This window comes from Callorhinus ursinus, unplaced genomic scaffold (assembly GCF_003265705.2).
Source record: "Callorhinus ursinus isolate GAN/ISIS: 27379988/994484 unplaced genomic scaffold, GSC_fseal_2.0 scaffold130, whole genome shotgun sequence".
NCBI lineage: Eukaryota > Metazoa > Chordata > Mammalia > Carnivora > Otariidae > Callorhinus > Callorhinus ursinus.
This window is the reverse complement of record NW_027397192.1, coordinates 385,026-404,270: the sequence shown is the minus strand read 5'-3', so window position 1 is coordinate 404,270 and position 19,245 is coordinate 385,026. Positions and strand designations below refer to the sequence as shown.

General features: G+C 37.4%; 1 protein-coding gene across 1 annotated transcript; it reads right to left on the bottom strand.

Moving 5' to 3' along the window:
• Window positions 1–12,267: 12,267 nt before the first annotated feature.
• On the bottom strand, window positions 12,268–13,768 carry LOC112813403 (germ cell-less protein-like 2). Its single transcript, XM_025858451.1, is given in 3 exon segments — window positions 12,268–12,995; window positions 12,998–13,595; window positions 13,598–13,768. Coding segments are annotated over 3 exon segments (1,497 nt in total).
• Between the last annotated feature and the right edge of the window lie 5,477 nt (window positions 13,769–19,245).

Genomic DNA, 19,245 nt, shown 5'->3' with positions numbered 1-19,245 from the left:
AGCTCAGGTCATGATCCTGGGGTCCTGGGATTGAGTCCTGCATCGGGCTCCTTGTTCAGTGGAGAGCCTTCTTCTCCCTCTGCCTGCCACTTCCCCTGCATGTGCTCTCTCTGACAAATGAATAAATAAAATCTTAAAAAAAAGAACCTAATAAACAATCTAACTGTCCCTCAGTGGATGAATTGATAATGAAGATAAAGTATGTATATCCAGTGAAATAGTATTGAGCCATGAGCAAGAATAAAATCCTGACATGGAGCACTATATCAAAAACTAATGATGTACTGTATGGTGACATAACATAATTAAAAAAAAGAAAAAATAAATAAAATCCTGACATTTGTGATAATTTGGATGAAACGTGAGGGCATTCTGCTAAGTGAAGTAAGCCAGAGAAAAATAATTACTATATAATATCACTTATATGTGGTATCTGAAAAAGATGAACTAAGAAACAAAGAATAGATTGATGGTTACCAGGGTCTCAGCGTAGGGGAAACAGAGTGATGTTGGTCAAACAATACAAACTTCCAGTGTTAAGATGAATAAGTTTTAGAGACCTATTGTATACGATGGTGATTATAGCTAATAATACTGTATTATATACTTTAGGGTTGCTAAATGAGTAGACAAATATTCTCATAAAAAAAGAAATGGAAATTATGTGACATGATGGCAGTGTTAGCTAACACTATGGTGATAATCATTTTGCAATATGTAAGTGTATCAAATCAACACATTGAACACCCTAAATTTATACAATATTAGATGTCAGTTATATCTTAATAAAGCTGTAAAAAATAAAACACTGGTAAAGTCATGCATATTGTCTAATTCAGAATACTTTAATATAGTGTTGTGTTAACCACTTAACTCTAGTATAAAGTTTGAAAGACAAAAGTATTAAAAGTAGCTATAGTTATTTTATCAATGGATACAGAAAATAAAAGAATGCCAAGTGTAACTTGAGGGAATATTCTAAGCAAAATAAGTCAGACAGAGAAAGATAAACACTGTATGATCTCACCCAAATGTGTAATCTAAAACAAACAAACAAACAAAAAATTTATACATACAGAGAATGGATTAGATTAATGCTTGCCAGAAGCTGTGTGTGAGGGATGGATGAAATAGGTAAAGGTGGCCAAAAAAATACAAACATTCAGATACAAAATAAGTAAGCTTTGGGGGTGTAATGTATGTCATGGTGACTATCATTAATAATCTTGTGTTGTATATGTGAAAATTGTTATGAGAGTAGGTCTTAAAAGTTCTCATCACAAGAAAAATTGTTGCAAATATATGTGGGGATGGATGTTAACTAGACCTATCATGGTTATTATTTCACGATATATATGAATATTTAACCATTTTGTCATACACATGAAACTAATGTAATATTATATACTGTCTCAAGTTTTAAAAAAGCAGATAAAATGTGAACATGATTTCTTAGATACAGATAAGTAAAATGTCTCTTCACTAAATTTATTGTAAGGTCTTTCACATAATGGAAGCCTTTATATAAAAGAAGAAAGGGGGTGGGGGAGGAGCAAGATGGCGGAAGAGTAAGAGACCTAAATTACATCTGGTCCCAGGAATTCAGCTAGATAGGGATCAAACCATTCTGAACACCTATGAACTCAACAGATCAAAGAAAAGAATAGAAGCAACTCTTTGAACAGAAAAGCGACCACTTTCCAGAAGGTAGTACGTGCGGAGAAGTGAATCCGAGGTGATATTTGGGAAGATAGATGGCGGGGGAGGGGGCCTCCGTCAGCCTCTACTGGCAAGTGATAGAGCAGCGGAGCACAAAATCAGAACTTTTAGAAGTCTGCTCCGCTGAGGGGCGTCGCTCCAGTGGTTAAGTGGGAGGTGGAACCTTTGCAGGACAGTGTGGTCTCAGGACCCTCGGGGTCACAGAAAGACCAGGGGTGTCTGAGTGTGGCAGAGCTCACAGGTATTGGAGCAGGGAAACCTGCTGCAAAGATGGAGCCGAGGAGTGGGCTCTCAGCTTGGGGTTGCCATAAACCGTGATCTGTGGCACAGTCGGGCTACTGCTCCTCAGGCAGACACCAACAAGTGGCAGATCCAGGGAGACTCCCCTTTCTCCCCTGGGAGGAGCAGCATGGGAGTGCACCACAGGAATCTACTGGGTTTGGAGACTCCACACAGGGTTGTGTGCCAGAGATAGAAAAGCTCAGTCACAGGCATGGAGTGTGGCTAGAGACGGGGAGACAGGAGTGATTGACAGTTTTTCTCTGGGGCTCACTGAGGAATGGGGCCCCAAATTCTCGGCTCCTCCCAGGCAGAGATTGGGAGGCTGCCATTTTCACTCTCCTCCTCCAAAGCTGTACAGAAAGCTTGCAGGGAATAAAAGCTCCTGAGAGCAAACCCGAGCAGATTACTTAGCCTGGACCCAGCAAAGGCAGGGCAATTCCACCTCAAGCAAAGACATTTGAGAACCACTGCGACAGGCCCCTCACCCAGAAGATCAGCAAGAACAGCCAGCCAAGACAAAGTTTACCGATCAATAAGAACGGCAGAACGCCAGCACTAGGGGAATACAGCACATAGAATTCATGGCTTTTTTAACCCTGATTCTTTAGTCTTTCAAAGTTAAATTTTTAATTTTCTTTTTTTCTTTTTCTATTTTTTTTGAATTTTTCTTTTTCCCTTTTTCAACAAATATCTTATCATTTCCTTTTTTAAAAATCTTTTTTTAGTTTTCGTTTTTAGAGTCATATTCTATCCCTTCATAGTAGTTAACCTTATTTTTGGTATATATGTGTAAGTTGTTCTCTCTTTAAAATTTTGGGATACAGTTTCTTCTAACAGACCAAAATATACCCTAAATCTCTAGTGTATGCCTTTGTTCTATTCTCCTGCTTGATCACATTCTGTCTCTTTTTTTTTAATTCCTCTTCTTTCTTTTCAACCAACTTCTTATCTTATCAATTGCTTTTATAAAATCTTTTATAATTTTCATCTTTATAGTCATATTCCATCCCTTCATCGACTTTAAACCTTATTTTTGTACATATATAAGTTTTTCTTTCTTTAAAATTTTGGGAAGCAGTTTCTTCTAACAGACCAAAATACGCCCAAAATCTAGTGTGTGGCACTGATCTATGCGCCAGCCTGATCATATTTGATTACATTCTTTTTTCTTCTTCTTCTTTTTCTGTCAACCTCTGAGAGTCGGAGACCTGGGGCGGTGAAGGAACTGAGAAGAAGAGACGACAATATAGCGAGGCACAGGGGACCCTGAGGAAACAGCCTGAGGTCCTGAGGTTTATTTTCCATAATCTTATATACCTTTTACAATGATATAGATCTATAATGATTTACAGCAGGGGCGTAGTAAGGCACATTCGTCCACGTACCCAGGATTAGTCAAGCACGTAAGAATCTTTAAAACAGAATAAAGGAACAAAGAGGGGAGTGCTCAGTGTGCTATTTACAGGATAAGGGAACAAAGAAAACAGTGCACAGTGTGCTGTTTACAGCCGACTTCCTATCTACTAAACATCTTCTGCTGCGTACTTAGGAACTGACCACACACGTCCCAAGGGCATTTCACTCTGATCTTATCAGGTTATTTTTAACCATGCAATCTCGAGTTTTCTCAGAGATCTCAGAGTCTGAGCAAACATGCACCAGTGGTCGTTGTGGCGTTCTGTTTCCCACATTTTTCTTTTTTTCTTTTCTCTTTTTTCGTTCTTTCTCTTTCTTTTCCCCTGGTTTCAGGGCTCTACTGATTTCTTTAGTGTATATTTATCTTGGGTCGTTCTTACCCTGTTAGCATTTTGTTCACACATTCATCTATTCTTCTCTGGACAAAATGAGAAGACGGAAAAAATCACCTCAAAAAAAGAACAAGTGGCAGTAACAACTGCCAGGGGCCTAATCAATATGGACATTAGTACGATGTCAGAACTGGAGTTCAGAATGACGATTTTAAAGATACTAGCTGGGCTTGAAAAAAGCATGGAAGATACTAGAGAAACACTTTCTGGAGAAATAAAAGAACTAAAATCTAACCAAGTCGAAATCAAAAAGGCTACTAATGAGGTGCAATAAAAAATGGAGGCTCTAACTGCTAGGATAAATGAAGCAGAAGAGAGAATTAGTCATATAGAAGACCAAATGATGGAAAATAAAGAATCTGAGAAAAAGAGAGATAAACAACTACTGGATCATGAGGGCAGAATTCGAGAGATAAATGATACCATAAGATGTAACAATATTAGAATAATTGGGATCCCAGAAGAAGAAGAAAGAGAGGGGCAGAAGGTATATTGGAGCAAATTATAGCAGAGAACTTCCTTAATCTGGGGAAGGAAACAGGCATCAAAATCCAGGAGGCACAGAGAACACCCCTCAAAATCAATAAAAATAGGTCAACACCCCAACATCTAATAGTAAAACTTACAAGTCTCAGAGACAAAGAGAAAATCCTGAAAGCAGCCCGGGACAAGAGATCTGTAACCTACAATGGTTAAAAACATTAGATTGGCAACAGACCTATCCACAGACAGCTGGCAGGCCAAAAAGAACTGGCATGATATATTCAGAGCACTAAACAAGAAAAATATGCAGCCAAGAATAGTATATCCAGCTAGGCTGTCACTGAAAATAGGAGAGATAAAAAGCTTCCAGGAAAAACAAAAACTAAAGGAATTTGCAAACATGAAACCAGCCCTACAAGAAATATTGAAAGGGTCTTCTAAGAAAAGAGAGAACCTAAAAGTAACATAGAGCAGAAAGGAACACAGACAATATACAGTAACAGTCACCGTACAGGCAATACAATGGCACTAAATTCATACCTTTCAATAATTACCCTGAATGTAAATGGGCTAAATGCCCCAATGAAAAGACACAGAGTATCAGATTGGATAAAAAAAACAAGATCTTTTCATATGCTGTCTGCAAGACACTCATTTAGATCCAAAGACACCTCAAGATTGAAAGTGAAGGGGTGGAAAACTATTTGCCATGCTAATGGACACCAAAAGAAAGCTGGGGTGGCAATCCTTATATCAGAAAAATTAGAATTTAAACCAAGGACTCTAAACAGAGATGAGGAAAGACACTATATAATAGTTAAAGGGTCTATTCAACAAGAAGATCTAACAATTTTAAATATCTATTCCCCTAACATGGGAACAGCCAATTATATAAGCCAAATAATAACAAAAGCAAAGAAACACATCAACAACAATACAATAATAGTAGGGGATTTTAACACTTCCCTCACTGAAATGGACAGATCATCTAAGCAAAAGATCAACAAGGAAATAAAGACTTTAAATGACACACTAGACCAAATGGACTTCACAGGTCTATTCAGAACATTCCAACCCAAAGCAACAGAATACACATTCTTCTCTAGGGCCCATGGAACATTCTCCAAAATAGATCACATTCTAGGTCACAAATCAGGTCTCAACTGGTACCGAAAGATTGGGAAAATTCCCTGCATATTTTCAGACCACAGTGCTTTGAAACTAGAACTTAATTACAAGAGGAAAATCGGAAAGACTCAAACACATGGAGGCTAAAGAGCATCCTACTAAAGAATGAATGGGTCAACCAGGAAATTAAAAAAGAATTTTAAGAATTCACAGAAACAAATGAAAATGAAAACACAACTGTTCAAAATCTTTGGGATGCAGCAAAGGCAGTCATAAGAGGAAAGTATATAGCAATATAAGCCTTTCTCAAGAAACAAGAAAGGTCTCAAATACACACCCTAACCCTACGCCTAAAGGAGCTGGAGAAAGAACAGCAAATAAAGCCTAAGCCCAGCAGGAGAAGAGAAATAATAAAGATTAGAGCAGAAATCAATGAAATAGAATCCAAAAGAACAGTAGAACAGATCAACGAAACTAGGAGCTGGTTCATTGAAAGAATTAATAAGATTGATAAACCCCTGACCAGACTTATCAAAAAGAAAAGAGAAATGACCCAAATAAATAAAATCATGAATGAAAGAGGAGAGATCACAAACAACTCCAAAGAAATACAAACAATTATAAGAACATATTATGAGCAACTATATGCCAGCAAATTAGATAATCAGGAAGAAATGGATGCATTCCTAGAGATATATCAACTACCAAAATTGAACCAGGAAGAAATAGAAAACCTGAACAGACCTATAACCACTAAGGAAATTGAAGCAGTCATCAAAAATCTCGCAAAAACAAAAGCCCAGGGCCAGATGGCTTCCCAGGGGAATTCTACCAAACATTTAAGGAAGAATTAATACCTATTCTTCTGAAACTGTTCCAAGAAATAGAAATGGAAGGAAAATTTCCAAACTCGTTTTATGAGGCCACCATTATCTTGGTCCCAAAACCAGACAAAGACCCCATCAAAAAGGAGAATTACAGACCAATATCCTTGATGAACATGGATGCAAAAATTCTCACCAAAATACTCAACAATAGGATCCAGCAGTACATTAAAAGGATTATTCACCACGACCAAGTGGGATTTATTCCTGGGCTGCGAGGTTGGTTCAACATCCACAAATCAATCAATGTGATACAATACATTAATAAAAGAAAGAGCAAGAACCATATGATCCTCTCAATAGATTCAGAAAAAGCATTTGACAAACTACAGAATTCTTTCTTGATCAAAACTCTTCAGAGTATAGGAATAGAGGGTACATACCTCAATATCATGAAAGCCATCTATGAAAAACCCATAGCAAATATCATTCTCAAAGGGGAAAAACTGAGAGCTTTCCCCCTAAGGTCAGAAACACAGCAGGGATGTCCACTATCACCACCGTTATTCAACATAGTATTAGAAGTACTAGCCATAGCAATCAGAAAACAGAAAGAAATAAAAGGCATCCGAATCAGCAAAGAAGAAGTTAAACTCTCACTCTTTGCAGATACTTTATGTGGAAAACCCAAAAGACTCCACCCCAAAACTGCTAGAACTCATACAGGAATTCAGTAAAGTGGTAGGATATAAAATCAATGCACAGAAATCAGTGGCATTCCTATACACCAACAAGACAGAAGAAAGAGAAATTAAGGAGCTGATCCCATTTGCAATTGCACCCAAAACCTTAAGATACCTAGGAATAAATCTAACCAAAGAGGCAAAGAATCTGTACTCAGAGAACTATAAAATACTCATGAAAGAAATTGAGGAGGACACAAAGAAATGGAAAAACGTTCCATGTTCATGGATTGGAAGAACGAATATTGTGAAGATGTCAATGCTACCTAGAGCAATCTATACATTTAATGTAATTCCTATCAAAATGCCATCCACTTTTTTCAAAGAAATGGAAAAAATAATCTTAAAATTTGTATGGAAACAGAAAGGAGACTGAATAGCCAGAGGAATGTTGAAAAAGAAAAGCAAAAATGGTGGCATCACAATTCCAGTCTTCAAATTCTATTACAAAGCTGTAATCATCAAGACAGTATGGTACTGGCACAAAAACAGACACATAGATCAATGGAACAGAATAGAGAGGCCAGAAATGGACCCTCAACTCTATGGCCAACTAATCTTTGACAAAGCAGGAAAGAATGTCCAATGGAAAAAAGACAATCTCTTCAACAAATGGTGTTGGGAAAATTGGACAGCCACATGCAGAAGAATGAAACTGAACCATTTCCTTACACCACACACAGAAATAGACTCAAAATGGATGAAAGACCTAAATGTGAGACAGGAGTCTATCAAAATCCTAAAGGAGAATATGGGCATCAACCTCTTCGACCTCAGCCACAGCAACTTCTTCCTAAAAACATTGCCAAAGGCAAGGGAAGCAAGGGCAAAAATGAACTATTGGGACCTCAACCAGATAAAAAGTTTTTGCACAGCAAAGCAAAGAGTCAACAAAACCAAAAGACAACCGACAGAATGGTAGAAGACATTTGCAAATGACATAGCAGATAAAGGGCTAGTATCCAAAATCTATAAAGAACTTACCAAACTCAACACCCAAAGAACAAATGATCCAATCAAGAAATAGGCTGAAGACATGAACAGACAGTTTTCCAAAGAAGACATCCAAATGGCCAACAGACACATGAAAAAGTGTTCAACATCGCTTGGCATCAGGGAAATCCAAAGCAAAACCTCAATGAGATACCACCTCACACTAGTCAAAATGGCTAAAATTAACAAAGTAGGAAACAACAGATGTTGGCGAGGATGCGAAGAAAAGGGAACCCTTCTACAATGTTGGTGGTAATGCAAGCTGGTGCAGCCACCCTGGAAAACAGTATGGAGGTTCCTCAAAAAGTTGAAAATAGAGCTACCATATGATCCAGCAATTGCCCTACTGGGTATTTACCCCAAAGATACAAATGTAAGGATCTGAAGGGGTACGTGCACCCCGATGTTTATAGCAGCAATGTCCACAATAGCAAAACTATGGAAAGAGCCAAGATGTCCATCGACAGATGAACAGATAAATAAGAAGTGGTATATATATATATATACAATGGAATATTATGCAGCCATCAAAAGGAATGAAATCTTGCCATTTGCGACGATGTGGATGAAACTGGAGGGTATTATGCTGAGTGAAATAAGTCAATCAGAGAAAGACATGTGTCATATGATCTCACTGATATGAGGAATTCTTAATCTCAGGAAACAAACAGGGTTGCTGGAGTGGTGGGGTTTGGGAGGGATAGGGTGGCTGGGTGATAGACATTGGGTAGGGTATGTGCTATGGTGAGCACTGTGAATTGTGTAAGACTGTCGAATCACAGACCTGTACCTCTGAAACAAATAATACATTATATGTTAAAAAAAAAAAAACAAGATGATAGTAGGATGGGAAAAATGAAGGGGGAAAATCAGAGTGGGAGAGGAACCATGAGAGACTATGGACTCTGAGAAAAAAACTGAGGGTTCTAGAGGGGAAGGGTGGGGGGATGGGTTAGCCTGGTGATGGGTATTAAAGAGGGCACATACTGAATGGAGCACTGGGTGTTAAACGCAAACAATGAATCATGGAACACTTCATCAATAACTAATGACGTGGGTGCCTGGGTGGCTCAGTTGGTTAAGCGACTGCCTTCAGCTCAGGTCGTTTTCCTGGAGTCCCAGGATCAAGTTCCACATTGGGCTCCCCGCTCAGTGGGGAATCTGCTTCTCCCTCTGACCCTCTCCCCTCTCATGCTCTCTCTAACTCGCAAATAAATAAATAAAATCTTTAAAAAAAAAAAACTAATGATGTATGGTGATAAACATAACATAATAAAATTTTTAAAAAGATCCAATTTTTTGTATTCAAAACCTAAGTGTAAATATGCCTAATACAATGATTGGCACATAGTAGGCACTCAGTAAATTTTGACTGGCTAAGGTCCAAATCAAAAACAAAAGGCTAGATACATGGATATCAAATGTTAATGATGCATATCTATAGGTGGAGGGTGTTAGGTGAGTTTTACCTTCTTCTCTGTTTATTTCTGTATAGTATGAAAGAAATTTTCAATAAATGGGTGTTATTTTCCTAATCAAAAAAAAAAGATGAAAAGTGTTATATTTCAAAATCTGGGCCTAGCCTCTGAAAGTAGTATTATCAACAGGCTGATTTTATCCTTAATATTTTTTAACATAAAACTATTCTAGTACTTTGTTGTGTCAACTGCCTTTATTTAATACTAAATTGGATTACTAACTTGAATTTAAAATAAAGTGACCAGTTGGTGATGGGTATTAAAGAGGGCACGTTCTGCATGGAGCACTGGGTGTTATATGCAAACAATGAATCATGGAACACTACATCAAAAACTAATGATGTAATGTATGGTGATGAACATAATAATAAATGAATAAATAAATAAATAAATAAATAAATAAATAAATAAAATAAAGTGGCCAGTCGCATTAAGAAAACAGATTCACCAAGTTTCTGGTATTTTCTAGTGTCTTTTGGTATCTTCACTCATCACCAGAGTGGTAGGTTAGATCTTGAGCCACTGGAATGCAAAGTTGCATCCTTGATCTTTACTTAAATTGCCTATCTCAGGGGCACCTGGGTGGCTCAGTCAGTTAAGCAACACACTCTTGATTTCGATTCAGGTCATGATATCAGGGTCGTGAGATCAAGCCCCACATTGGTCTCCATGCTAGGTGTGGAGCCTGCTTAAGATTCTCTCCCTCTCCCTCTGCCCTTCCCCCACCCCTACCCTGTTCACACATGCACTCTCTTTCTAAAAAAACAAATATTAAATTAAAAAAATAAATTATCTATCTTAAATGATGATCGAAGAACCAGGTGGAGACCAAGGGACTAAGATATAACCTAAATTATTCACAGGCTCGCTCATGTTTTGGGATTGGCAGAGTATGTGAAACAATGATCTTAAGTTATTTGGGGAAATATGGAGCATGCCAATCATATTTTTCTGTTGCTATCATTACCCTTCTGCTTATGTGTAACACTGATTGAGACACTTGAGGAAGATGTGACAGTAATATCTGTTAAGCAACTAAGCAGTCTTTTGGGGAGTAACACAGATTTTTGAGATACCATGTACAATTCTACTTTCCCCTGCTGTTCTTTTTCAAATTTAGGATCTTTATTTTGTAAAAGTTCCAAGTTTTTAAAATTAGAAATTGAAAACTCATTCAGCCTGCCTCGAGAGGGGATGGAATACCTGATGTATGTTATTGCAAGGTCCTTACAATTTGATAGAACATGAAGGCCATGCAAATAAAAATTGAAAAATGGCTGTGGTAAGCACATTAAAATAAAGTTATTTTTGATTGCATGCTTGGTATACAAGCAATATATGATATGATTATTATGTATGTTCATAGAAAAAGACAATCATATTGAAACCAATATAAACAGCATTCAAGGTGCTATAAAAATTTTTGAAAGTCACACCAGTCAGCTGGACAGACAGGGCTCTCTCTTCCTAGCTCATGAACTAGCAGACATATTTTTGAAAGTATAATGTTTACCCAATTGGCTTTTATTTTGAAATAAATGTTACTTCAGGGGCTCCTGGGTGGCTCAGTCATTAAGCATCTGCCTTCGGCTCAGGTCATGATCCCAGGGTCCTGGGATGGAGCCCCATGTTGGGCTCCCTGTTCAGCAGGGGGCCTGCTTCTCCCTCTTCCACTCCCCTTGCCTGTGTTCCCTTTCTCACTGTCTCTTTCTCTGTCAAATAAATAAAATCTTAAAATAAAAAGAAAGAAATGTTACTTCAAATACTGTATAGACAAAAAGAACAAACTCTGGCCAAAAAGAGTAAACAAGTACAAATAGAAAAAATGAAGAGGATACTTTGAAATTATTCATATCTGGATATCCATAAGAGTGACTGGTATTTATGGAAACCCATTTTAGTCCATAGTGTTTATCCAACCATTTCAAAAATTGTATGTGTGTGTGCATATATATGAATTCATATATTATATAACTATATATTTATTTGTATATATTTACATATATATAAAATTATGTTATATGTTATATGCTATACAATTGTTATTATATACTTATGTTAATATATTGTGTATATATTAATATGATATATAATAATATATAATTATATAATATTTATATGTAATTTATATGCATTATATATCCACTTTTTAATCTGTATTTTCACTCTTTAAGTGTGGAAAATACACATTTTCCAGATAAATAGTCAGCAATATGCATTCTCCAAACCACAGAGAAAATGGGACACGTGGCAGATTAATTGTAAAATATCAACAAATTATACCATATGTAAAGTTGTAAAATTTGACATTATTTGTCTGGCTATTTAAATCTGTACATTATAGAGTCCAAAGAAAATTCCTAATCATAGGTTTAACTTGATTGACTCTTTTATAACATTGCTGCAATTAGAGTCACATTTGTGCAACAATTTTAGCAAGGAAGAATTTTTTTTTATTCTCTCTCAATATTAGTTAAGGTAAAATTTATCTAACAAGTTAATTTATTTTTGGTTCCTATAGTCTCTTTTTGACATTTGGAGCTTGCCTATTGATAGTAAATGAAAAGTAAAAGATGTCAGCATCATTGACTATCTGGTTTCACAGATATATTTTCTTGGAATTAAACTTTTTCTTCATTGATATGCAGAGATAAAATGAAGATAAATAGTAGTCATTTATGATAGTTATATTTGAAAGATTATTTTCATTTCTGTTATTGGTCATTATTGTGTTTAACAGTAGGACCATGAAATGAAATGAGACATCAGAAGTTTTCAAAATGTTAATATATACTAATTGGCAAGATTGTCAATTTCCTGGATTTTCTAATGACAGAAACAAGAAGTTACAGAATATATATAAAGGGAAGCTCAGAACTGCGCTATCCAACTTCATGACCACTTGCTCCTCATCCTTTTCAAAGGTAAGTATTTTGTAATCAGTTGTTTTGATGAAACTTAGTTTTCCACCAGAATCAAAATATACCAAAGTTAATCTGAATGCAATATTTCTTAGAGGTTGTAGAGAAATGGAACTGTCACATGGCTGACTGAAAGTATTTTGCTTGAAAATTATATAATGGCTGGTGAAGATGACATGTAAGGGAAAGCCAAAGTTGTAACCTGACCACTTCCAGGAGTATTTTCCATCTTTGACAATCCTCTTACCGCATCTCATGCTATGTTCTTCAAGTTCTGTTTCATTGATGTTTTGAGGCCCAATTTCCCTATATTATTGTGCTCTAAGCAAGGTAAACCATTGTTGTTTATAAACAGATAAGCATTTTGAAGGTATCAGAGTATCTTGTTCAATAACTCTTGTGGAGGCCAGGTCAGAGATGATATGCCGAAATCTTAAGTTTTTAAACACTGGTTGGAAAGGTATGCCTTGTTTGGATTCAAGAAAGGAAATGTTACCAACATATTCCTTGTGCCTAGAAAACCAGTTGTTTGCATTAGCTAAAAGCTGTTTCATTGAGCCTTTCCAAGCTGGATTAAGGCGAAGGAATATCCACTCTTGAAGTGTGGTATATACTCCATTTCTTTCTGCATTACTAATAAATTAGAAGAAGAAATGAGAAGATTCATGAGATCTATACTGAGTTCTTTGTAAAGTTCAACACTTGGATGTGTCATCAAATTGTGGAGAAGCCATTCAAAGCACCCTGTCTTGACAGAATCTAACCCATAGGTCTCTGCTGCTGCATAATAGCCACATACAGTTTTTGCATTAATTGTTCTCTTCATGGTCTCATCACACTGCTGAATTAATTCTTCTACTTGAAACAGGCATGCTGTTGCCAAAACTCGTGGAATTTGAAGGGGACACATTAAGATGTATTTATCCCTATACAATGAGCCTAGTACAAAATGCAGGGAATCTACATCTATATTCTGGTCATTAATCTCCAGGTCAATAATATCTTTATGCGATTCTTCCCAAGAATCTCTAAACATAGTAGCAAAGTAGCTTGACTGACATAAAAACATTTTGTGTAAACATCATACTTTCCCAAGGGCACGAACTTTAACATCACTTGTTTCCCCATGCAAAAATAAAGTTTGGTAAGCATACTCAGATGCAATCTTAACTTTTTTACCCTGGCTTGTGCTGACTACATGCTGTAGATCCTCCTCCAGTCTAAAGACCTTTGGCTGATCTCAGATTCCGGGCTCAAGCTGGGCCCATGGCTCTGCTTGCGTTTATGGCTGCCAGATATATAACTGGGGCCCGCCTTAACTTCTGGCGACTTCGAATTAACTGTGCCTGATTCCCTGCATTGCAGTATCTGACTGCTCAGGGGCCCCATAGATGAAAGATCTCAGAGCCCCTAAATGAGACTGTTGCAAAGACTTCACTGCCATGGCATTGCTGTGGCTTGCCACCTCTGCCTAGACCCTAGTCAAACACAGTCCCAAACGTCACAGAGGAGGCCCTGCATTCTTTATTGTCCCCCTCACCCCTCCCTCCCTGTGGTCCAGCCCCGTTTCCAGTCTTCCATTGAGTTTGGCCCCTTGCTAAGGCCCAACCCTCTAGGCTTTTTCTTGAGAATGTTATTCTATAAGAGAAATGACATAGTCAAAGGTTTTTTGATCAGAGTGTTAAAGATTGTACACATTCAAGCTCCCACTGCTAGTGTATGAGAACATTTTTTCTCAACTGTCAGTATTGAATATAATCATTTCCCTACAATTTTTAGCAATTCAAAAAGATGAACAGTGGTATCTCGTCATTTGCCTTTGATTATTAGGGAAGGCAAACTCACGTACATTTGTGTATGTGTGTGTATGCATTTTTATACACACATATATATACACTATATACACTATATATGTGTGTATATGTATATATACACATAGACAATTTTGAAAATGTATATATATGCATATATATACACATATATACACTATATACACTATATATGTGTGTATATATATATATAGACAATTTTGAGATCTCTGTCCTTCATATATACCTAAAGAGGGAGAGAGATTTCAAAATTGTCTATGTATGTATATATATATATATACACACTCATAGTATATAGAGTGTATATATATGTGTGTATATATTATTTCTGTATATGTTTATATTATTTTCTCTTTATTAATTGCTAAAATCTCCTTATAATGTAAGACTAGTCATTGTTTGTTATATATACATTTTTATCTATCTATCTATCTATCTATCTATCTATATCTTTCTCTTACTAGCTTTTATTTACCATTTAAAATGTCTATGGGACTCATTATTATAAGGATGTTTTCATTCTTATTTTTAAGTTTTATTTATTTATTTATTTATTTGAGAGAGAGTGTGTGAGGGGAAGGGCAGAGGGAGAAAATCTCAAGCAGACTCCCTGCTGAACATGGAGCCCATGGTGGATCTTGATCCCAGGACCCATGAGATCATGACCTGAGTGAAACCAAGAGTCAGATGATTAACCAACTGAGCCACCCAGACACCCCAGGATGTTTTAATACTTAAGAAGCCAAATTAAATTTTCCAAGTATGAGTTTTTGTATTTCTGTTTAGAAAAATTGTCCTTATCTGAAATTAGACAAAGATTCTTTTATATATCTTTGCTGAACTTTCATGGTATTATTTAATTTTTTAATATCTAAATATTAAAATTTTAATACATTTGGAAAATTTCATTATTTGAAGTGACAGAAGCATTATACAAAGGAGTACATATATTATAAGGCAACTTTTTACAAACAAAAAATACATCTATATTGGATATGCATGCATACAGAAAATACTGAAACTACTAGACAAGATTCTACCATAGTTTGTTGTTGGATAATTGTATTATGGGTAGTATCAGAACTAAGCAAGGAGGCAGGTACAATAGGGTCTATATAATGAGTGGTTGCATGGCATTCTTATCTTTCTTAGCTGCAGTTTCTGTGGGTCTTGTGTTTCTTCAGGGCAAGTTTCTTTCATTTATCACAAAGCAGGACAATCTCTCTCACTTCCAAATAGTAGTAGTAATATGCATGGACAAAAACAATGAAATCCAAGATTATTTTTACAGAATGATTTTTGTCTACTTGATTGACTATCAAAATTGCAGCAACTGAGAACACTGTCTTCTAGGTGCTTATTAAATATTTGTGGAATTGGTGAAAATATATTTTGCCCAAACTATTGAATGAATTTGATTGGTTTAGATATCTTTTCCATTCACAAACCTAAGACAATTTTATACCTTTCTTATAGAAATAATAGTCCTTGGATGCCTGGGTAGCTCAGTCGTTAAGTGTCTGCCTTTGGCTCAGGTCATGGTCCCAGAGTCCTGGGATCGAGTCCCACATCAGGCTCTCTGTTCGGCGGGAAGCCTGCTTCTCCCTCTCCCACTCCCTCTGCTTGTGTTCCCTCTCTCGCTGTATCTCTCTCTGTCAAATAAATAAAATCTTTTAAAAAATAAATAATAGTTCTTGATTTACAAAACTATTAAAGCTCTTTTAGTTATAGAGCATCCTCAAAATTGTTTTTAAGAGGGTCCATTTCATCTGGGATATATTGCTTTTCTCACACTTGCATGCCAATTGCTTCTGTAAACTTATTAACTCTATATCTATATAGGAGTCCTCAGAGGCCAATTACTTAACTTTGTCTACAATTTTGCATTATTCACTCTCATGGTTGCTCCTGGCCATCACTGTCTTCTGTCCCTCTGATTTTGGCTGCACCTATGTAGCCTTCCTTAGACTTAGGCCTGACTTTCTGATTCCTGAGGGTAGCTGAACAGGATAGTCTATGAGAAGAGTAAAGAATCCACTACAATCAATCTTATAAGGGCAATGTTTCTCAGTGTCAGTATTGCCGTTAGTTCATAGCAGAACCACAGGTTACTGCCTTATTACTCTGCTGGGGAGTCATCCATTTCTGTAATGAATCTGGTCTCAGGGCTTTCTCATTCAGTCTGTACCCATAAAGGCTTAAATTTTGACAGTGTTTACTACATGCTAAAGAGAAGTTAGGAGAAAGAAGAAATATGTGAAAACTGGGGTAGTGACAGAAAACTTGAAAGGAGGTAAAACTTCAGTATATGCTTGAAAAGAGGGTCTGATTTTTATACGAATTAGAGAGAAGGAGAGGGATATAATCAACTGAGCCACCCAGGTGCCCTAAAAACTCAGGCTTTCTTGTGACGTCCATTTGCATGATAAATGTTTTTCCATCCCCTCACTTTAAATGTGCAGTTGTCTTTAGATCTAAGATGTATCTCTTATAGGCAGCATATAGATGGGTCTTTTTTTTTTTTAATTTTTTATCTGTTCTGACACCATATGTCTTTTGATTGGAACATTTAGTCTATTTACAGAGTAATTACTGATACGAATTTATTGCCATTTTATTACTTGTTTTGTCATTGTTTCTGGAGATATTCTCTATTCCTTTCTAGTCTTTCTCACTTTTGATCTTTGCTTTCCACTCACAGATTCCCCTTTAATATTTCTTGCAGGAATGCTTTAGTGGTCATAAACTTCTTTAGTTTTTGTTTGTCTGGGAAACTGTTTATCTCTCCTTCCATTTTGAATGAAAGCCTTTCTGGATAGAGTATTCTTGATGCATATTTTTCCCATTCAACAGGTTGAATATAACATCCCACTCCTTTCTGATGTGGTAAGTTTCTGTGGAGAGACCTGATGCTATTCATCTGGGTCTTCCCCAAGGTAAGTTAAGCTCTTCCTTTATGTTACCACTTTTAAGACATTTTCTGGGGCTCCTGGATGGCTCAGTCAGTTAAGCGCCTGACTCTTGATTTTGGCTCAGGTCATAATCTCAGGGTCATGAGATAAAACCTTGTATTAGGCTTTTCACAGGGTGAGGAGCTTGCTTAAGATTTTTTCTCTACCTCTACTTTTGCCCCACCCCCTGCTCATGCTCTCACTCTCTCTCAAAATAAAAAAATGAAAAAAAAAATCCAGAGTAGCAATATTTATAACAGACAAACTAGATTTTAGACCAAAGATTGTAACAAGAGATAAAGAAAGGCACTGTATCATAATGAAAGGAATGATACAACAATATGATCTAACAATCATAAATATTTATGACCCAAACATTTCAGAGCACCAAAATATATAAAATAATTAATAACAAACATAAGGCATACAATAATACTAGGGAATTTTAACACCTCACTTACATTAATGGGTAGATCATCTAAACAGAAAATCAAGAGAGAAACAATCTCTTTGAATAAGTCACTGGGTGGACTTAACAGATATATTCAGAACATTTCATCCTAAAGCAGCAGAATCTATGTTGTTTTCAAGTGCACATGGGACATTCTCCAGAAAAGAGCACATAATAGGTCACAAATAAGGACTCAACAAATACAAAAATGTTGAGACAATACCATGCATATTTTCAGACAACAACACAATGAAACATGAAGTCAACCACAAGAAAAATTTTGAAAGACCACAAATACATGGGGGTTAAACATCATGGTACTAAAAAATGAATGGGTCCACCAGGAAATCAAAGAAGAAAATTAAAAAAACAAACAAACATGGAAGTGAGGAAGGGGCAAGACAGCGGCAGAGTGGATGACCTCGTTTTATCTGGTCCCTCAAATTTAGCTGGGTATCTATCAACCCATTCTGAACACACACAAATTCAACCTGAGATGTTAGAAAATTTATCTGGATCTCTGCAAGCAGAAAAAGGACTACTTTTTCCAAGGTAGGAGGTGCAGAAACTTGAATCTTTGGGGGAAATATCAAAAGATAAACAGGGAGAAGGAAGCTTCCATAAGCTGGCCACAAGAAAGTGATATAACACCAGAGCACAAAACTGGGACCCTTAGAAATCTGCTCCAGTGAGAGACATCCCTTTCTGAAAAGGGCACAAGGGATGAATAGGTCAGAATTCTACATGGATCATTATGGTCTCAGGATCCCAGGAGACTCAGAAAGAACAGGGGAGCCTGAATGGATAGAGTGCCCAAGTAGTAGAGTAGGGAGACTGGTTATGGTCAGTGAGCCCAGAAGGGATTCCCAGCTCTGGTCACCATAAACTACAAGCCAGACCAGTAGGGAGACTGCTTTCTCCTTGAGTAACCTGAAAAGGACTAGAATGTGTGGGCTGTTTACAATCCAAGAGGAGATATGAAATGGCTGCACCCATGACTGGGCACCAGCTCTCAGGGTGGCAGTGACCCGAGGAAGGACACTAGGGCAGCACCCAACCATGAGCTGAGAACAGCAGAACCAGGTGAGTGAGCGATCCCACAACCACTCGAGGTCACAAAGACACAAAGCATAGAGATGCTCATGGGTCACCAGAACTCCACCTGGGAGAGTGGCACCAGGTGCAAACCATGGGATTTGGCGGTTTGGCACACACAAAGGTGGCGCCCATGACTGGGCAACAGCCCTCAAGGTTGTGTGGTCCCCGAAAGGACACTGAGGTGGCACCCAGCCATGATCTGGGAGCTGCAGAAGAGGGTGCACCTGCGAGCCCACAGCTGCTCACAATTGCAAAGGCACAAAGCACTGAGACGCTCCCAGGTCCCCAGAACTCCCCTGGGAGAGTTGCAGCGGGTGTGAATAGCACAAGTCTGTGGAGTTTAGTACACAAAGAAGTGGAGACAGTTTGACCTGAAGGCTTTATTGAAGGAAGGGGATCGCGATCTTGCAGCTCTGGGCCAGAGATTCCTGCAGGGCCATATTTGCTCTGACCCTCTAAAGAGGTGTGGAAAGCTGCCAGGGAACAAAAGCCACACAGAGGATCAACTCATATAAAGCCCATCCCCCTGACAAGGGG